This window comes from Panthera uncia, assembly GCF_023721935.1.
Source record: "Panthera uncia isolate 11264 chromosome A1 unlocalized genomic scaffold, Puncia_PCG_1.0 HiC_scaffold_16, whole genome shotgun sequence".
Taxonomy (NCBI): domain Eukaryota; kingdom Metazoa; phylum Chordata; class Mammalia; order Carnivora; family Felidae; genus Panthera; species Panthera uncia.
The window spans coordinates 49,076,806-49,099,100 of NW_026057576.1; the positions used below are offsets into that span (position 1 = coordinate 49,076,806).

At 42.2% G+C, this 22,295-nt stretch overlaps 1 protein-coding gene across 4 annotated transcripts in view; it reads left to right on the forward strand.

Annotated features, from left to right (window-relative positions):
- Positions 1–11,626: 11,626 nt before the first annotated feature.
- CLN5 (CLN5 intracellular trafficking protein) overlaps positions 11,627–22,295 on the forward strand; it is a 56,952-nt gene continuing 46,283 nt past the window's right edge. For 2 of the 4 annotated variants that reach the window (XM_049647108.1, XM_049647106.1), the window contains exons 1-3: positions 11,628–11,863; positions 15,723–15,888; positions 16,564–16,789. In XM_049647108.1, coding sequence (XP_049503065.1) covers positions 11,709–11,863; positions 15,723–15,888; positions 16,564–16,789 — 547 coding nt within the window. In that variant the 5' untranslated portion in view covers positions 11,628–11,708. Of the gene's footprint in view, positions 11,864–15,722; positions 15,889–16,563; positions 16,790–19,842; positions 22,284–22,295 lie in introns of those variants that run through there. The other 2 variants (XM_049647105.1, XM_049647107.1) reach the window with 2 other exon arrangements.

Genomic DNA, 22,295 nt, shown 5'->3' on the forward strand with positions numbered 1-22,295 from the left:
TCTGTACACTGTGTCTGCCCTGGGAAGAGACTCTGCACCCAAGGCTTTTAATAGTGTCTGGTCACGTAGGTCCCCTCCACCCAGCAACGATCATAATCGCAAACTCCAAGAAGGCGAGAACAGCGATGTCTGCACAGCCTAGGCCAAGCGAACCAGTTTTATGAGTCAGAGAGTGTGTATGTGCCAAGCTCCCAGACGCCAGCTGAGACGAACCTCCTGAATAAGGCTTGATAAAGGCAGCAGCTTGTGGCCTCTTATGGTCTCCTTTCTGCACAACTTTTCCCAGACTAAAATGCCTTTCTTTCCTATTTGTGTGGCTTTGTGGGGGACAGACACATGACACCGACCAACTGGACTTTGCCTCCACCCCAGGAATTGTCTCTGCGCTGTAGCACTTGAGCTGTGTGTTCCATCACAGTATTAACTAAAACCGGTATCCCTGGGGCTTAAAGCTGTCACAGACCAAAGACCCGTCGTGATTTTAACCCAGGCACCGAAAACGAAAATGTGACTTCAAAGAGAAATTTTATATATTATGTTTTATAACAACTTTACTTGCAACCCTTTATCTAAAAAAGTTATCAGATAAGTCTCTTCCGACCCCACCTTAAGGTCTGTAATGGCTCATGGAGGGAATCTCTTTGGAGAAGCTGAGTAGCTGGTGGGCATTCATTACCAACAAATTCATATCAAGGGCCTAATATAACAGAGGATGTTCTCGGTGCAGGTGATAAAGCAGTCAACAGAATATTCAAGAACCTTTTACAATCATGAGCTTATAATCCAGTATGAGTAGAGAGACCAGCAAAACAAGTACCTAGGACAAGGAAAGTGCTCCATACCTATTCTGGCCTGGCTGTGCTTCCTTCATGCTTCCCTGGAGCGAATGTGAACCTTCCTTCAGTGGACTTCATAGTTTCCAGCTCTTCTGGGCCGGAGCATGACCTGTGACATTAAAAGATTTGTGGCACTGTAGAAATGCAGCTTCCTTGTCAATTCTGGAAGGACTTCCCTGAAGAGAACAAAGCTACAGGGAACCGAAGACGGGGGGTGGGGGGCGGTGTGCAAAGCCACAATAAGATACCCCACTTTCCCTCCAGCAGAGGTTGTGCCCCTGTACACACACACATGTTGTGTCTTCCCATCATACGAAATCTACCGGCAGTGTTGCAGATTTTTATCACTCGGTGAAATTGTTTCATTTTCCCTCTCTTCTCCTATCCCATATTAAAAAACAACAAAAAAACCCCACACAAAACAGTATAGTGGTAGTTCACAGCAAGTGATCGTTGAAAAGATCCAAAACAGAGGAGTGTTGCACAGGCTACTCTGGTTCCTGCTAAAGCCTGGGTGCCCAGCGACTGACAGCTGAACACTGAACATGTCAAAAGAATGTATGATACACAGTAACTTTAAGAAGGGTCCTGGCTTTATCTGAATCGTAAAGAACAGAATACCTTCACAGAAATCATGAAGATTAGTCATCTAGTTCAGTTGTAAATGCAGAAATCAACATTCAGAGGTGAGCATCTCACTTAAATTCTCCCTGCTTTCTGTTGCAGTTATTATTAAAAATAATCCAACCCACCCCAGCTACAGCTGGTGTCCGTACAGGAACCAAACTGGAGGTTCAGGAAAAAGCCTTTGGAACAGCCCAACACCCATCTGTTTGAAACACGGCATGAGAGTGTTGTTTCCGACTTTAAAAAACGAAAGACAGAAATGAAAGCGTGCTTGTTTAGAAACCATGTATCTCTGAATGATTCAGTGATGGTTATTTAATCTTTGAGCCAAGATCACATTGAAAGTTCCTATCAGTAAGTGACAAAGTGTGTACTTCATTTGGCTGGAGCTGAATATTTTCACTTGAACAATTTCTTCTAATTATTATAAGTAAAACATCACTTTTCAAATCCATTATAAAACATTATAAAATAGCCATTCTTCCTATTCCTTCAAAAAGCTCGTGCAGAGGGGCCGCACCTGTGCGGCTCGGACACCCCCGCCCCCCACAGCCGTGTTTGCATCTAGGCTTCTGTGCGGCCGTGGCTCCAGCAGCATCACCGAACCTATCAGAAGAGGGGACAAGGGAGTGGAAGAAAATGCTTCTTTGGCAACAGACAGCAGGACTGTGAAGAGAGTTACAATGATTAGCTTGCACTGGCCTCTCAAATGCTGCAGTATGTGGAACAAAAGACCACGGGCACTCTGCACATAAAGTATCTGTTCTGACACGTGGCTTCATTTAAATATTCCCTTCGTAAGAGAAATGAAGGCTGTATGTACTAGGAAATAATAAAGCAAGTATAATTTGATCCATACAGCTGAATGATATCACACAAGAGAATTGCTGCATTGAAATTTGCTTCTTACAGAGAAAGCCAATATATGTTGAAAGAACAGTTTCCCTATGATTCAAAGCCATCTGGTGTCATCACCTTAAATCACTGTCCCTTACCATGTCCGCCCCCCCCACACCCTAATGCCAATCACCAAATATGGCAACCCCACAATGAAAGATGATTTGTTAAGTAGTCACATTTATATTCATCTGGAGGAAGGAAAATAGGAAAGCACTGTAGAGCCTGCTTACCCGGCAGTAAGCTTTTCATCCTTTTCTCCCTTCCATCCACACTGAATAGCGTGACCCACTGCGACTTCACAAGCAGGAAGGTTGTAGCTGCCAGCACACTGGAAATGAAGCACCCGCTGATAGGCATCTTGGCACAGCGGAGGGCTGAAAGAGTCCTTTACAGAACTGTTGACAGGGCAGTTCTGGGCCACCCCAAAACCACCTACAAAGACAAGGAACCCAGGATGATTTGAGGCAGCTGACAAGAAGAACCTATGAACAATTAATTCTTTTTTTTTATAATTTTTATTCATTTATTTTTAATATTATTTTTAATTTTTAAAACTTATATCCAAATTAGTTAGCATATAGTGCAACAATGATTTCAGGACTAGATTCCTTACTGCCCCTTACCCAGTTAGCCCATCCCCCTCCCACAACCCTCCAGTAACCCTCAGTTTGTTCTCCATATTTATGAGTCTCTTCTGTTTTGTCCCCCTCCCTGTTTTTATATTATTTTTGTTTTCCTTCCCTTGTGTTCATCTGTTTTGTCTCTTAAAGTCCTCATATAAGTGAAGTCATGTGATTTCTCTCTTTCTCTGACCGACTAATTTCACTTAGCATAATATCCTCCAGTTCCATCCACATAGTTGAAAATGGCAAGATTTCATTCTTTTTGATTGCCGAGTAATACTCCATTGTATATATATACCACTTCTTCTTTATTCATTCATCCATCGAGGGACAGTTGGGGTCTTTCCATACTTTGGCTATTGTTGATAGTGCTGCTATAAATGGGGGTGCATGTGTCCCTTCGAAACAGCACACCTGTATCCCGTGGATAAATGCCTAGTAGTGCAATTGCTGGGTTGTACGGTAGTTCTATGAACAATTAATTCTTAAGCAAAGAATTAAGGTATATGAGAGCAATAACACGTTATTAGAAAGGAAAAATAGCATTTCTTTAAGACTCTGGGGTTGACAATGACTCTAGTTAATTCATTAACTTCATTTTACAAAGTCAGAGCAGCAACCTCTATTTGTCAAAGTTGTTCAGAGATCATTTTGACTTTTATTTTTTTAAGTTTACTTATTTATTCTGAGAGTGAGAGAAAAAAGAGAGAGCATGCATGTGCATAAGCAGGGGAGAGAGAGAATACCAAGCAGGCTCCAAGATCAGCACAGAGCCTGATCCCACGAACCGTGAGATCATGACCAGAGCCAAAATCAGAGTCAGATGCTCAACCAAGCGAGCCACCCAGGCGCCCCTCAGAGATCCTTTTGTAAAGAGCTGGTGCCAAATGCTAAAACACCAACCCAATTATTAGGGAGTTTACATGGCTTCAATGTAGCCCTGTAGCAAATGGATTTTATAGATATAGAGGGTTTATATTAACCAAATAATAAGCACCATTTTGCATCAACAGTAAAATTCTGAAGACACAAGCTGGGTACCCATGTTGATAATAATTTTTGCTAAATACTTCAAGTGTGGTACAAATAGAACTATGTATTTTTAAAAAGCATTGGGGTAATTTCATTTCTCCTAAAAACAAAATGCATCTTCACGTGTTAGAATAAAATACTTTTTTTTCAAATCACAGTAATTTTTAAAAATTGATTTACAAGTAACACCATTTTAGATGTGAAAATACTAATTTTAACATCAGAATTCAAGGGCAATGATCTTTACAAACTGTCTCAGGGCATGCCTATTGGCAGTGAAAGAAAAAAGAATACAACTAAAAGACACCAGCAACTCAAATAAAATTATCTCCTTTACTGCCCTCACCCTGCATTTGGTAAATAGATATTTTAGTTTATGTTATATATATAGTATGTAGAAAGTCTTCAAAGATAGTGCCCTAATATGCATGCCTCCTGGTACTCGTGCCTTTTGGTACTCTCCTTTCTTTGAACCTAGTCTCCCTTTTGATCAACAGAATGTGGCATAAGTGATTCTGAGGGACATCTGTGGCTCGAGCAGAAGAGGAAAGCCTGGGTCTCTTGGAATGCTTTCTCTGGGGGATGCCAGTTTGCATGTGAGAAGCTCAGACACCCCAAGGTCTGTAAGTTACAAAGAAGCCCAACATTGCCACATGGAATGGCCAGATGGCTGCACAGCCAACCAATCCCGACTCAGGTATCAGACTGGAGCCTGATTGAATCTTCAGATGTCTGCAGCTCCAGCCACCATGCAGCTGCAGGAGAGGCCTCAAGCAAAGCTCAAGCTAAGCCTAGTCAACCAACAGAACCAGGAAAGATAATAAATTATTAAGACACTAAATTTTAGTGGTAATTGTCATATAGCAACAGATATCTGGAATACTTTATATGTAAAATAGCAGTAAGCAACCTGCTCAGATAAATATGTATGAGCATCCACAAGTGGCACACTTTTGTTTTTTTACATTTATCTATTTTTGAGAGACAGAGACAGAGCACAAGTGGGGGAGGGGCAGAGAGAAAATGAGACGCAGAATCCCAAGCAGGCTCCAGGCTTTGAGCTGTCAGCACAGAGCCTGACGCGGGGCTCAAACTCACAAACTACAAGATCATGACCTGAGCCAAAGTCGGATGCTTAACCAAATGAGCCACCCAGGTGCCCCCCCACTTTTTTTTAATGTTATTTATGTTTGAGAGAGAGAGAGAATGAGCAGAGGAGGCACAGAGAGAGGGAGACACAGAATCTGAAGCAGGCTCTAGGCGCTGTGCTGTCAGCACAGAGCACAGCGCAGGGCTTGAACTCACGAACTGTGAGGTCATGACCTGAGCTGAAATGGGACACTTAACTGAATGAGCCACCCAGGTTTCCCAGCACACTTCTTACCTAAAACGATGATTTCCGATTCTCACTGTGGGACATCTCCTAACTGCCTCCATAGATTTCAACAATATTGTGAATGTTTAAAATACTCTTAAAATAGGGTCACCTGGGTGGCTGAGTCAGTGAAGTGTCTGACTCTTGATTTCGGCTCAGGTCATGATCTCACGGTTTGGGTGATGGAGCCCTGCATCAGGCTCTGCAATGGCAGTGTGGAGCCTGCTTGGGATTCTCTCTCTCCCTCTCTCTCTGCCCCACTCCCATGTGTGCATGTGTGCATGCTCTCTCTCAAAATAAATAAATAAACATTAAAAAAACCCAAAATAATCTTAAAATAAAACTGATTGTTAGTGTTTAAACAAACTAAACCAACTTGGGACGCCTGGGTGGCTCAGTTGGTTGAACATCAGACTCTTGATTTCCTGGCTCAGGTCATGATCTCACGGTTCGTGAGTTTGAGCCCCATGTCGCTCTCTGCGCCAACAGTGAGGAGCCTGCTTGGGATTCTCTCTTTCCCTCTCTCTCTCTGCCCCTCCCCTGCTCTCTCCCTCTTTCAAAATAAATAAAATATATACATATATATATATATATATATATACACACACACACATGTACATGTATACATGTATATATATGTATACGTACATATATACATATATGTATACATGTATATATGTATATATGTATATATGTATCATATATATATAATTAAACTAAAACTGGTTAGTTTGAAAAATAAATATATAACATTCAATTCCTTATGAGGGGATTAAATAAAGGGAAATAAAAAATACTTAAGACAATTATACTTGTAAGTCAATCATTTATTTTAAAAGGTAGGTATACATCCATATGTACAGGCATGTAGATAGGCAGGTCACCTATCTATAAAATGATCACTGTGCTGAAAAGGTCTAGAAACAGGCAACCCTCCACTGTGATTTCCAGAGTCTTGAGGCCTCAATATGTGGGCTGCATGCCACATGCCACCTGTCACCTGAGAGCTGAATAAGAATCTGCACTGTAACAAGATCTCCAGGTGAATCACCTACCAATTAAACTTAGAGATATGCCGTTTTAGTGCAGTGGATCCCAAATTTGTCTGCATATGAGAATCATCTAGGAACCTTAAAACTTCCAAAATTTTGGGGGGACACAGGCATTGGTGGTTTTAAAGCCTACCAGGTGACTCCAGGTACAGCCAAGTCTGGGAACCACTGGTCATTCTTGATAGAGCACTGGTTCTCAATCTTTGCTACACAGTGGAAGAACCTGTAAAGCATCAAAAAGCACTGACATCTGTTTCCACCCCCAGAAAGTCTGATGTAACTGGTCTGAGATGTGACCCAGGCACTGAGACTGTTTATAGGCTTTCCAAGTGACTTTCATGTGCAGCAAAGTTTGAGAACCATGACCTACCTCCTGGCACAGAGGCTTCAAAATGGCAGCTGAATCTGTGCAGCTTTTGCTGGAAGAGGGTTTAAAGTCAGTGAACATTAATTAAAATGAACAGTTGGCCTCAACAGCTTTCAGCTAACTCACCGGTGTAATGGCAGCTTCAAGCTTGCTGGAGTTCAGGTCTGCCAAATCTTGTAGGCCCCCATGGGCTCTTCTGGCACTTTCCTTTGGTACATTTCTCTTCTCTTCTGTTGGGCTCCCTTTCAAGTGATTAACAATGTACATCTGCTCAGCATTAGGAGCAAATAGCTTCACCTTCAAAAATAGAAATAAAAACAAATGATGTCATTGCCTCTTTGAAAACAATCAAGCAAATCAATCTTAGAGCCTAAATAAACCAGGAAGGAAAGTCAGAAAACCACTAAGTAATTCCGTATGCCTTCAGGGCCAACACCAACTACAAATATCAGCCACAAGAAAGAAACTGCAGGGGACTTCTAGAGGGGAAAAAAAGAGCTATAAATTAGCTTCTAGAAAGAAAGTAGAACAGAAACAGGTTGCTTTCCAAATACATCTATCTATCTATCTACACACATACAGAAATGTGTGTGTGTGTGTGTGTGTGTGTGTGTGTATGTGTGTGTGTGTGTATACAGTTTACCCTTGAACAATACAGGGGTTAGGGACACTGACCTCCTATGCAGTCAAAAATTCATCTATTGGGGCACTTGGATGGTTCATGCAGTTAAGCATCCGACTCCTGATTTCAGCTCAGGTCATGATTTCACAGTTCGTGGGACTGAGTTCCACACCCAGCTCCGTACTGATGGCACAGAGCCTGCTTGGGATTCTCTTTCTCCCTCCCTGCACCTCCCCTGCTTACATATGTGCACTCTCTCTTAAAATAAGTAAATAAACATTCTTAAAAATTTTGTGTATAGGGGCACCTGGGTGGCTCAGTCAGTTGGGCTTCTGACTTCGGCTTGGGTCATGATCTCACAATTTGTGAGTTCAAACCCCACATCAGGCTCTGTGCTGACAGCTCAGAGCCTGGAGCCTGCTTTGGATTCTGTGTCTCCCTCTCTCTCTGCCTCCCCCCCCCCACTTGCACTCTGTCTCTCTGTCTCTCAAAAATAAATAAACATTAAAAAAATTTTGTGTATAACTTCTGACTCCCCAAGAACTTAACTACTAATAGACTACTGTTGACCAAAAACCTTACTGATAACATAAACTGTCAATTAATAAATATTTTGTATGTTATATATATTATATACTGCACTCTAACAATACAGTAAACTAGGAGAAAAGAAAATGTTAAGAACATCATAAGAGAAAATACATTGACAGTACTGTATTGTATTTGAAAAAATTCTGCATATAAGTGGTCCCATGCAGTTCAAACCCATGTTGTTCAAGAGTACACAATTTTTAAAGAGATATAAGAGAGGTTCCAATTTTATAGATAGGAACATATAGGGCTCAAAACCATAGGAGGGTTGATTAAATTTAGCTTTAAAATCTTTCTAAAGCAGGGATTCTCAACCCTGGCTGCGTATTAGAATCACTTGGGCAACTTGAGGCCCAAACAGAACAGTTACATGGGAATTTCTGGGAATGAAGCACCATCTTGGATGGTGGTATGTCTTAAAATCTCCTTAAAATCTTCCATCATTTGCAGGGTTAGCAATGACTGATCTAAAGCAAACGGAAAATAAAACTCACAAACTCAGGGCTCTGAGTTAAAATCTCAAGGGTTTAAATGCCAATAGCCCAAAGTAGACCATTTGGAAGCCCTTACTTGACCCACCTTCACACATCCAGCCCAACCAAGCTCTGGATTGACACCCCCAGTCTGCCATCAGAAACCGTTCCTCTTTCCCCAACTGTTGGATCCTGCATGGGCACTGATCTGGGGAGCCATGAGGATTTGGAAGCAAGAAAGGAAGCTCAGGGTGGGCACCTGTATACTAGGGGGCCTTGGTGTCCTACCTTCTTCACTGACTTCTATCCCACCTCAAAACTTGCAGGTGTACTTCTCCAGGAACTGGACAAGACTGGTCTGAGTCAAATGTCCCTTGGCTTTCTGAGAAGGCATCATTAAGACCTGAAAGCATATGGGTGCCTGGGTGGCTCAGTCAGTTGAGCATCCAACTCTTGATTTTGGCTCAGGTCATGATCCCAGAGTCGAGGGATTGAGCCCTGCATGAGCGTGGAGTCTGCTTAAGATTCTCTCTCTCTCCCTCTGCCCCTTCCCGTGCTTACACACTCTCACACTCTCTCTCAAATAAAAAAAAAAGAGAGAAACTTTATTTTAAAAAAAGACTAGAAAGTGTATGACTATGTCTTAGCTTCCTGTTATTAAACTTTGTATTTGATTAAAATATATATTAATATTCTAAACATTCTCTCTTCCCTGTAGTTTTGGTTTTACAAAATTGAGCAATATCTCCTGTCTGTGGGACAGATCTCTCTATGGGAGAGATTCTAAGCACAGATACAACCCATTATTAGTAAAAAGAGAAGAAGAAAAAAAAACCCTTAAAACATTCTGAAGGTCAAGAAAGATGCAAAAAAAAATGTGGATGGCTTTTTAAACCAATAATTCTAGAAAACAGACTGGCTTGCAGTTGCTTTGTGAAATTAATCAGAGCCATCTGCCTAAGGTGGAAGTGAAGATGAAAACTTAAATTTCACCTAACTCTACCCTGCCCCAGAATTCTATAACTCTATTTTTTCCTTTAAGAAGATGCCATACAGTTCCGTTGGTGTGCAACAGTTCAATGGTTGATAAACATGATTTTATCAGACTACAGTAATGTTCTGAGTGTTCTTAAGCTAACTGAGCAAGGACCCAGAGGAAAAAATTGGATTAAAATTCAACCTATTTTTTGATGAAATCTTCAAAGTTTAAAAATCATGAACTGCACAATGAGGGATCAGGCAACAATAGTCTACAAGCATCTTTAGCCTGGGGTGCTGGGGTCATAGCCAAAAGGAACAGAAGGCAGAACCACACCACAGCAGATGGGAGCTAGTGAGAGGCTGATTTAGGGCTAATTTGAGGAACTGCTTTCTTGCCATTAGAGCTCCCTGGTCACGGAATGAAGACACTGCAGTCCCAAGAGAGGAGATCCCCACCACTGACTATGGTCAACTTGAAGCTTGTTTATGCAGCTCTGGGAAGTCTTGAGTAGGATGGGAAGCTCCACTGTGGCCCTCTAGTGTGTGTTCCATTATTTGTAAATTGTTACTCTGGAGAGGTGTCTCAGTTTTAAGCCATGTTCAAGTACATGCCCAGTGGGAATGCCCTGGTGCTCTTCAAATTGGAATTTCAGCTGTTATAGCTAGGATGTGTCCCCACGCCCTCACTTTTTGTGGGTCTTTGGAGAGGCTTAGTTTAGGCTACGTGATTTTGAACTGGGCCATGGTATATGGAGGAGATCTAGGATTGGAGCCACCTAAACACTTAGATAAATGGGTGTTAAAATGGTGCCCTGCTTGGATCTCCACAGAATTCCTCAACCCAGTGCAGCAAGTGGTCAAAGGTGGGGGGGGATGGGGTGTGAGGGTGCGGGGAGGGTTAGGGGAGAACTAATTCCCATCAGCCCTCAGAAAACCTTGTATGCTTAGGGAAGCACCCCATGCTCCTGCCATCCCCAGCAAGGGTCATTGGTGGTCACCTATGGCCACTGCAGCCACCTCACTTATTCCATTATGCTTACAAATACCATGAGGTGGTTCACTCATGTTGTGGGTGAAGTGAAGGCATGCTGCTCTCTTGTAAAAAAAAAAGAAAAACGTGACTAGAAGTTATTACACTTTTAATGCACTACTTACAGACATAAGTCAGTATCTTTGTATAAAAGTATGACAGGCCACAAATATCTCACCAGAAACAAGGCAGTTGATCCCATTGTCTTCAAGTGGATGAAAGGTCAAAGAAAGGGTAATGCAGAATCTTCTCCTCTGTTCACGTGGTAGAGCCCAACAAGGAAGACCATCTGGGGATAAGGAGCCGAGGGCATTACCGAGCATTTAGGGGTACCTGGGTGGCTCAGTTGGTTAAGCATCTGACTCTTGATTTCCGCTCAGGTCATGATTTCCCGGTTTGTGAGAGGAAGTCCTGCACTGGGCTCTGTGCTGACAGCGTGGAGCCTGCTTGGAATTCTCTTACCTCTCTTTGCCCCTCTCCTGCTTGCACATGCTCGCTCTCTCAAAATAAATAAATTAAAGCATTTAGAGTAGTATTATGGGCTGTATATAGTAAGTGCTGGCCATTGTTCTCACTGGCTTAAGACGGGGGGGGGGGGGGGGGGGGGGGGGGGGGACCAGTCATTCCTCCATTATTGTCTTCCTCACTGCACCACCACCTCCAAATAATGATTCTTATACTCAAATGTTTGTTGTCACCTAGTCTGGGCCCTGTGTGGCAGCGTAAGAGTTCCGTGCTAGAGAAGCCAAAGGAAGAGCCCAAAGTTGGATTGGTTTCTTGGTTTGGTTTGGTTTGGTTTGGCTGGTAGTTACTGCGCAGAGGTCAGAAAACAGCTCCAAACACGCGGTGATCTCTACACAGACGCGGGGCCAGAAGAACAAGGCATTATGAGTCAGTTTCAGAAAAAGGAGGCCCCACGGCGCGGATGGAGTGCGCCAGGGTGCCGGGCCCCAGCGCCGCGGCACGGTCTGCCGAAGGCAGGGGAAATGGCTGCACTGCGGGGCTCCAGTGTCTCACCCCCAGGCAGGCGCCCCGCGCCGCAGTCTCCGGTCAGGGAGAGGGCGGGACCCGGCCGACCAAAGTGGCCCAGTCCAGGGGTCACACGGCTCGCGGGGGGCGGGGTTCCGCGCGCATGCTCAGCTCGCGGGCCCTTCGCGTCGCCGGGCTCGGGAGGCGCCGGAAGCACCGGGAGCCGCCACATGGCGCAGGCGGGGAGCGCTGGCCGGGGGGCCGCGGGGCAGAAGCCCGCGGGCGCGGCCCCGGGGTGCGCGCTTTGGCGCTGGGCCCTGGGGCTGCTGTGGCTGGCATTGGCCGCGGCGGGCTCCTCCCGGCGCCAGTGGCCCGTGCCCTACAAGTGAGTGCGCGCGGCGCGCGGGCGTGGCGGGGCGGACGCGCGCACTGGCGGGGCGGGGTGCCGGGGTCGCGAGGCGGAGGCGGCGCTCGCGGCGCGGTGGAGGACCCAGTTGAGAGCGCTGGGCTCTCAGATGTTCGCTGCGCGTCGCCCAGGCCCTTTCTTCCTCTTGGGACACTTGAACTGCTTTCTAGGTGGCTTAGGCTCAGGGCAGGCCGGAGTCATGGAAGAAACGGGAGTAATGTAGTTTTATTTGAGTGACTTCTAGATGCAAGTAATCAACTCTTTGAATGGTTTGAGGAGACCTTGAATATCGTGCTTATTACTTGACGTCATGCATGTCATTAGTTATCACGAGTACGTACCCATTGGCACAATATACAACATGACCTACTGGTCTTGGTTCTCTGGGAATTTCCATTTTTAGCCGTAAAAGTCACGCGTCCTGGGAATTCCCCGCTCCCTTTGTCCGGGGCTCACCGGAAGGGTTGGTGACCTCGTGTGTACCCCATTTTCAGTCTGGGTGTAGGATGTGGTCTTAAGACGAGGACAGAGACTGCACATCTGTGGAGCTGATTGGAGCCTTTGACCTAGAAGAGTATCTACGCGGCCTTAGATGTTCAGGTGGCTAAACAGAAAGAAAACACGCTGCTAACATCAAGCAGGCGAAAGGCCAACAGATTTTGAAAACACGGCTATTTCGGATAACAAAATAGTGAGCGGGGAGGCAGGATAACCTAGTGGTCAGGAATGAGTACTGGGTTCCAGTCAAATCAGGCACCACCAGCACTAGCTTTTGAAATTGGCAACGTGATTCAGTGTCTCTGTGCCCATGTGACCTGCCCTAGAAAGTAGGAATGGATGGGGCGCCTTGATGGCTCAGTCCTCAGGCTTCCGATTTTGGTTCAGGCCATGATCTCAGGGTCTGTGAGTTCAAGGCCTGCGCGTGGGGACTCTGTGCTGACAGCCTGGAGCCTGCTTCAGATTCTGTGTCTCCCTCTCTCTCTGCCCCTCCCTGGCTCACACTCTGTCTCTCTCTCCTTAAAAAATAAATAAACATTTAAAAATATATATATATATTTTTTTTAAGAAAGTAGGAATGGTAACAGCATTTCCCCCAGGCTTGTTAGAGGATTAAATCTAATAAATGTCAGCTATTGTCAAGCGTGGATAGGAGTGTATTCTGTTCACTGGAATGGTTTGCACCACTTCCTTGTTTTGCTTGATATATATGAAAAGAGAAGTTTGGGTTTTCTTGAAAAGAAAAAGTTAATAAAACGTTCATAAGAAGTAAAATTAAATGTTCAGTAAAATAAGGAAGAGATTGTAAATGCAAAACTACTTGATTTATAGTTAGGGCAAGGTATTGACGATACCTTAGGGTTTCTATAAAAGTTTCAAGTATTAAGTACCTGTCCCCATTTAGTCTTCTCAACTGAAATTAATAAAATTTAACTTTATTAAGTTATGCTTTTGAAATTACCTTTGACCTAAAAGATTTTGCTTCAAGCAAGTGAAAACTAAATAGTTACGTGTTTAAACAACCCGTTGAGCATCTATAAAAACAAGGAAGTATGTGTAAGTTTCATAAACATTGGGGAGTTGTTAATACTCTTGGCTAACATCAAGATACTAACTTCTTAAAATAGAATTTTTTGTTGATGTGTTAAGATTGTAAAAAAATAGATCTGCCTAAAATTTTAGAGATCCATGGTGCCTAGAAGATAGAAGCAGTGTCTTTCTTTCTTCCGTCTTTCTCTTGCCAAATATGGAAGGTTACCAGTAAGTGTCTGTTGAGCCGACTTCAGCAGTAGTCCCTCCTCTCGTCTTACTGCCATGGCTCTCTCTGGGGGCCTTCTCTTCTTGTTACATTATTTCTATAACCTCCTAATTGACCTCTGCCTTAATTTCGCTTCTCTCACAGCTCTCCTGTAACTCATACAAATAAGGTTTGTTTCATAGCAAATTCAGTCATATCAGGTCTGCTACTTAAAATCCTTTAAGCTCACTCTTGGGCTCAGCCCTCACCGGCTGTAGGAGTCCCGTGGTGCGGTTCACACTGCATCAGTGCAAAATGACAGTCCCTGCCTGTCTCTCCTACCTTGAAGCCTGAATTCCAGCATTATTTACCTACTGTCTTATAAGCCTTAATATTGTCCCTTTTATGTCCTAACCATCGAAAGTATTTTAAAAGCCTAAGCCAGATCTTCATCCCTTTCTTTGCTCTTCTCACCCCCACCCATTCCACATCAGGTAAAAGTGATTTCTCTCTTTTTTGTGCCCATAGGACTTTGTATATTTCTTTAGCACTCACCACACTGCGCCATACTACTTATTTAATGTCTTCCCAATCCCCACCTAAATGTCCTTGAGGAAGGGAACATCATTTTAATTTTGTTTCCCTCCTTCCTAGTATAGTGTCCTACATATAGTAGATCCTTAGTAAATATCTATTGATCGCTGGCTATTTTTTTTTTAATTTTAATTTTTTTTTAACGTTCATTCATTTTTGAGAGACAGAGAGAGCAGGGGAGGGGCAGAGAAAGAGAGGGAGACACAGAATCTGAATCAGGCTCCAGGCTTCAAGCTGTCAACACAGACACAGGGCTCAAACCCACAAACCACAAGATCATGACCTGAGCCAAAGTTGGACACTTAACCAACTGAGCCACCCAGGTGCCCCAATTTTTTTTTTTTATTTTAAACTCTAATTGGCTTTATTAAATGATTCACGAATTGGGCGGCATTCCATCTAGCAAATAGAGGGACACTCCTGTCGGTTAATTTTTTTTTATGTTTATTTATTTTGAGGGAAAGAGAGAATCCCAAGAAGGCTCTGCACTCTCAATGCAGAGTCAGACATGGGGCTCAAACCCAGAAACTATGAGATCATACCTGAGCTGAAATCAAGAATCAGACACTTGGGGCGCCTGGGTGGCTCAGTCAGCTAAGCATTCGACTTCGGCTCAGGTCATGATCTCATGGTTTGTGAGTTCGAACCCCACTTCAGGCTCTGTGCTGATAGCACTGTGCTGATAGCACTGAGCCTGGAACCCACATCAAGTTCTGTGTCTCCCTCTCTCTGCCCCTCCCCTGTTCGTTCTCTCTCTCTCTCAAATATAAATAAACATTTAAAAAAAAAAAAGAAAAGAATCAGACACTTAACTGAGCCACCCAGGCACCCCCTGTTGGTTAATTCTTAAGAAAATAGAAAATATAGTGGGGCGCCTGGGTGGTGGCTCAATCGCTTAAGCATCTGACTTCAGCTCAAGTCATGATCTCACAGGTGATGAGTTCGAGCCCCATGTTGGGCTCTGTGCTGACAGCTCAGAGCCTGGAGCTTGGTTCAGATTCTGTGTCTCCCTGTCTCTCTGCCCCTCCCCTGCTCGTGCTTCTGTCTCTCTCTGTCTTAAAAATAAATAAACATTAATAAACATTAAAAAAATAAAATAGAAAATATATTCTATTTAATCATAATTATTTTGAAATAATCTTAACATTTGGATTGTTTGCGAAATTAAATGTCATTTGAAAAATATTCCTTTATTCAGTGAATGTTTGTCTATAAATAATTGTGGACCTATAGACATTCTGAGATATGGCCCCTGTGTTCAAAATTCTCACAATGAGAGCAGATAACAGGGAAGCATGCCTTTATCAAAGTGCTTGTAATATATCATTTGCTATTAAAGACTTCTTGGGAGTTGTTGACAGAATAACAAAATGTTTAAACACTATAACCTTTGAATGTTTTCTCTGAAAGTGTTATTGATGGTGATACTAAAATCTGGATTCTAAAATGTGCAAGAAGAACCAAATTCCTGTTGGAATCTAAGTTTGTGGTTTCTTTTTTCTTTATTAGACGCTTTTCCTTCCGCCCAGAACCAGATCCTTATTGTCAAGCTAAATACACTTTCTGTCCAACCGGCTCACCTATCCCAATTATGAAAGATGATGATGTCATTGAAGTCTTTCGGTTACAAGCCCCAGTATGGGAATTTAAATATGGGAATCTCCTGGGACACCTGGTAAGGCTGCATCTTGATCTTGTAACTTTGGTTAATTAAATTATTTATTAAGTGGATTTGAGGGAATAATCGCTGTTCAAAGGGCTGATTTTAGATCATGTATAATTGCTGTTCCTCTTGGCGTATTTAAAATGAGTAGTCAAAAAATATTATCATGTTTTGTGATTCTGACAGTAACAAATGCAGTTGCTTTAATCTCTTTTTAATAATCGGAATCCATACCCAACTCCTGTACCTAGCTCCTGGAAAGTAAGAAAGGAGGAGGCCCAGCGGAACGGGCAAGGCGGGCAGGAGACACTTCATTTCCAGTCCCTGCTATACACATTTTCCTAGCTTAGCTCACCAGTTGAGCCTCTGTCACCCTGTGAAGCGTGTAGACTTCCTGAGCCTGTGGCTCAGGAAATGGAGCTTCTCCAACCCATTTTAAAGTGGAAAGAAATTAAGAGTGTGTCCATATAGCGTATCTGAGATAAGCAGCAATGGTCAAAACCAGAGTGGAAGAGGGCCTGGAATTGGAGGAGCCACAGAGTGGACACAAGAATAGCAACATGGAAGAGGAACAGCTGAGTCGTTCTACTTGATATACAGTTGTGACATATTACGTTTTCTCCCATCTGGCTCCTGGACCAGTGGTTACTTCACAGATGCTTTCATACACGTATGGTCTTTACACAGAAAATTATGCATGATGCCATTGGATTCAAGAGTACTTTAACTGGCCAGAACTACACAATGGAATGGTACGAACTTTTCCAACTTGGAAATTGCACATTTCCCCATCTCCGACCTGAAATGAATGCCCCTTTCTGGTGTAATCAAGGAGCTGCATGCTTTTTTGAAGGAATTGATGATATTCACTGGAAGGAAAATGGGACATTAGTTCAAGTAGCAACTATACCAGGTAAGTTTCAAAAATATGGCATTTGTTTGATGATTACATCAATATCCAAATGAAAAAAATTGCTTTCCTTGAGGCATTTCAGTCATGTTCTACTCTTTAGAGGTCAGTTTACAAAATGTACTTCTGGAGGCAGTAAGGTTTGATCCAAACTATTACTCATGCAAAACGTTACCTTTAGTTTTCTTTTTTTAATGTTTATTTATTTTTGAGAGAGAGAGAGCGTGAGAAGGGGAGGGGCAGAGAGAGAGGGAGATACAGAATCTGAAGCAGGCTCCAGGCTCTGAACTGTCAACAGAGCCCGATGTGGGGCTTGAACTCACAGACTGCAAGATCATGATCTGAGCCGAAGTCAGATGCTCAACTGACTGGCCACCCAGGCTCCCTGCAAAACGTCACCTTTAGGTGATGAGTAGTGTATCTCCTCTATTCCATAGTGAAAAATGAAATGGTAAAATGTTTTCTGCAATTGAATTGGACTTTCTAAATAAACATGTGGAAGAAAATCCACAAAATGCCTGTGAAAATATTTGATCAAAGGACCTGTTAAATGTATCTGGAAAAAGACTTTGAGTGATGACAAAATGTTTTTATGTCAAGAAATAATAACAGCTACCACTCATAGGGACTTACTCTGGGTCCAGCAGTGTTCCGAGTGCTTTACCTATATCATGTCATTTATCATCACAACAACCCCCTGAGATAGTTACTGTTATTTTCCTCATTTTACAGATGGCTAAAGTGAGGCACAAAGTGGTTAAAATCACACAACCAAGAAGTAGGTGGGACCCTAACTCTGGCAGTGAAGCTTTATTGGCCATTTTCTTAACTACTTCTCTACATTGCTTCCCAAAACACATACAATCTTAGCATTTGAGGCTCCTTGAGCAATCAAAATACTTTATCTTTGAGATTTTCTGTTCTTTTGGATGTATTGGAAAGTTGCTGAAACACTTAGAATTTTGCTGCATGTGTTGCATTGTTGGTTAATGCTGAAGAAAGGAGTTCAGAACTTTTATCAGAAACTGGTATGTGACCTTGGGTCATATTTTTACTTTGACTCATTACGTCATGTGTAGAACGGGGATGAGACTGCCATTGCATTCTGGAGGTAGGGAGCTTGCCCATATGATTTAGAGAGCTCTGCATTATAATTGTTGTTCTCCAAGAAAGTGGAAATATCTGAAATGAAAGCACTGTTTGTGATAAGAATTATTCAGTGAGCCAAAGACCTTGAGGAAGTTATCAAGCTTTCCACTTGGATAGCCCTTTACAAAGCATTTTGGAGCATGTTATCTCACAGCTCAGTGGGGAGGAGAAAACACTCTTCTTCCTTTTAAAAATAAGGATTTGAGGGTCAGCCAGGTAGCATGACTTGCCAGTCACAGATCTGGATGTAGAACCAGGAATAGCATTGTGTCTTAAATGTAATCTGGGGATCTTTTAACTCTACACCATGCTGTTTTCTAATCTTCCTTCCTTCTTTCTAATTAATATGCCCCAAACCATCCCAAGCAGTATCAAAGCCCGTTTCTCTTTTAACAGTGCTCAGTGTGATACTTTTTTTTTTCATCCCAGGCCAGTTCACATTGCTCTTTTCTCCTTGTCCACCTATTTCATTATCTGAAAACTCTTCCTTCTGACATCAGTATATGATATGAACAAGTGATCACTATTTCATGTAAAATAGTACTAATATGCTAGTACTTAAATCTTTCAAGTTTTCCATCTGCTTTGTGATTAATCCTGTTCATTGACATTTTCTCATGTTACAGAATAGTGTTTTGAAGTATTCTCTCTTAATTACAGCAGTAACTTTTTAAGGTTGAAGAACACTAAGAACAGTATCCCCAGTTCTAAGAAAACAAGCTTTAAGGGCGCCTGGGTGGCTCCATCTGTTAAGCGACTGACTTCAGCTCAGGTCACGATCTTGTGGTTCGAGCCCCACATCGGGCTCTGTGCTGACAGCTCAGATCCTGGAGCCTGCTTTGGGTTCTGGTCTCCCTCTCTCCCTCTTTCTCTGCCCCTCAACTGCTCATGCTGTCTCTTTTTCTCAAAAATAAATAAACAACAACAACAACAAAAAGAAAACAAGCTTTATATTATTCCACAGTTTTAATTCTAAAAAATTGATAAAGGCAGCCGCTGTATTCATTTTATAGGACATGAAATATTGATTTCATGGACTCAAGTTGGAGCACTTAAGAAAGGTTCACATATATGGTGACAAATTGAAATGCTGTAGTGAAGCTCTGTTAGGCACTGTAAATGCCCAGATGAGGTTGTAACCATGCAAAGTATGGTGTTTTGTTAACATTTGGAGAGATTCCTTTGGTCGGGTACAAGGTCGTAGGAGAGTGTGAGCTGTCCCAGAGTAATAGGCCACGAACGTGGCCAAAAACATTTCCAGTTTAGTTGATTCATTGGGAGAATTTGTATGGTTAGTGGGAAGGTTGTGAGCAGAATCCGAACAGTTACAAGTACAAAAAGAAAAAGGAAATACCAGATATTCAGGGTGGACAGGGTATGGTACTTTCTCTTGTAACATTAGGCCAGCCTTCTAAAGTAGCTGTTCCTCCGGCTGCCGTTCGTACTGTACACACGCAATGCTTTGTGACAGAAAAGCTCTGCATTTCACCCTCCTCCATTCTTACACTACCTTTGCCCCACTCACTTTTCCCTCTATCCACAATTTTTCCTTGTTTTCTTTCTTTACCTTTGAATCCAAGATTTGTTGGGTGGGGTAAAGAAGGCTTCTGCATGTGTATGATTTTGCTTTTATTTATAGCTTAAATGATTACAGAATTGGTATGTAAGACTTGATACCCCTATTATATCTAAGGTTTACAATTCAGAAATACCTTGTGCTTTGAAAAATGGAATGAAAATTGGCTAAGCTTGGATTCCTATTGTGAGTACAGGTTTGGAACTGATATTACAAATAATTTAATAATTTAATATTATTTATTCATGACCTTAATCAGGTTAGAACATTTGACATAAGACTAATGATTGGCTTTGATGTTCACATAGGAAATTTTTTTTTTTTTAACTAGGAAACACATTTAACAAGATGGCAAAGTGGGTAAAATGGGACAATGAAACAGGGATTTATTATGAGACATGGACCGTCCAGGCCAGCCCAGAAAAGGGGGCGGAGACATGGTTTGAATCCTACGACTGTTCCAAATTTGTGTTAAGGACGTATAACAAGTTGGCTGAACTTGGAGCAGAGTTCAAGAAGATAGAAACCAACTACACAAGAATATTTCTTTACAGTGGAGAGCCTACTTATTTGGGAAATGAAACGTCTATTTTTGGGCCAACAGGAAATCAGACTCTTGCTTTAGCCGTAAAAAGGTTTTATTACCCCTTCAAACCACATTCAGCAACTAAAGAATTTCTGTTCAGTCTCTTGCAAATTTTTGATGCAGTGATTATACACAGACAGTTCTATTTGTTTTATAATTTTGAATATTGGTTTTTACCTATGAAATTCCCTTTTATTAAAATAACATATGAAGAAATCCCTTTACCTAACAGAAACAACACACTCTCTGGTTTATAAAATTTTAATTCTTCTGCTTTTTTTTTTTTCTCCTGTCACCAGCATATATGTTTTTCAGGTAGTGGTTTTACATTCATGGGTTTTCTTAGGCCCTTCTTCCTTGGAGCAGAAAGATAGAATGTACTTGGGCAGAACTGCAGCATATCATCTCAGGACCTTTTTTGGAGAGGAGCTGAAACTCATTGCATTAGCCTAAGTGAGCCCATTAGGTGATCTTGATTTCAAACTCCAAGCCTTTGTTAAAATGAATTACAGTTCATATCAGATACATAGGATCTTTGAACCCCATATTTTTTAATTGTGGATATGGTGTGCCCAGATTTAAAAATACCCTCAGTGACATTTTCATGGTGGGGGCTACTTTTCTCTGGTACAGTGACACTTTTTCATTTAAGTACTTTTTGATGGTTTAGACTGACTTTGCAACTTTTGTAACTTTGGGGACCAGGTCTAGTAGTTTGATTTTGTTCTTTTACTTAAAGACTAATTTGGATACCATGGCTGGAGTGGTTTTGCTTCCAGATGTGGTAAAAAGTGTTAAAGAGCACAAGTTCCTAGCTAGCATTTTAGAACTAGCCAGTAACTGGCATTTTGTGATGTAGGCAGCTTAGCATTTCTGAACCTTAGTATCCTTATCTCTAAGAGGAGTCATCCGTCAGGATTGTTGTAAAAATTGAAGCCATGTATGTTTGGCATAGGAAAGTTACAGAAAATGGTAGCTACAATGATGAATCCAAGAACAAACTGCCGTCCTTGATCTGGCTTAATGTAGTTTACATGCCAACCTTTCCTGGGTTTTATAGTAATAATCTAAACTTTGAGCTGACAGCTTTAATGCTTCTGCAGTTGTTTAAGCACATTGGGACATGGAAGTATCTGACCGCAGACACATCTGGGTGAATAGGCACCATATGACTCCTTTACTGCTTCATGTAGTCCTTCCACCCTAGTAGAGGTGCCAGCTCAGTAGGAGGGTACACTTCTCAGGGGACAGGTCTTTGTCAAGGGTCTCCAAGTAGCTGTGCTTCCATTTAGGGCCATCAAACAAGGTATCAGGGTCCTTTAAATGCCTAATGACCAACTGAACACGGTCTATTCATGGAAAAAAGGCGAGTCAGTAAGATGATGAAGCAGAGACCATCTGTTTAATATGTAAACTATGTTGTTCAGTTTCTACCAACATTTGAGTGTCTCCTGAGGGGTTAGTACATTGAGTTCTCCTACAAAGCCTAAACACAGGTATTATTTACCTGATCAAATGAGTAAATTGGGGCTTAGAAAGTCTAAATGACCTTTCCAGGGCTACCCTGCTATTGGTAATGGAGCCACATCTTGAACCAGTTCTGACTGGATGGGATACACGATCAAGCAAGGTTTCATTGTCAGAGTGTAGTCCTCAGACCCATGCCTGTACCATAAGTTACTAACACCACAGGTTACTGGTCAAGCACAGATACTGGTGGGAAACTTCTTTTAAAGTAATTTTGTTTTTGTTGAATCTAATAAAAAAATGGGGCTTGTATTTTTGTATGTGTTTTTATTTCATTTGTCAAGGACTTCACTTTTATTGTCTTTTTCAAAACTATAGGCACTGCAACAGTCTGAAAATAAAAACCCAGCCCTTTACCACAGATAGCTTGAGAAGCACTGGATTATCCTGCCTACTGCACAGAGGCAAAGCCAGGCTGAAATACATAAGGAGAACTTTACTTCACTGCCTCCCATTTAGCCTTTGTATTCCTGTCAATAGTGTAAACACTAATTATTTTGCCTCTTTAACTTGCTGGTTGTCTTCAGAATGTCACAAACTTGGATCTTTGCGTTATCACCACCTAGTGGCTAAAATCAGGCAATGCCAACTTCTCCTGGATTCTTAAAATTGATCTGGGAAAACAGAATTTTGGGTTTTCTAGAACTGCATTGGGGTAACATGCAAGAACT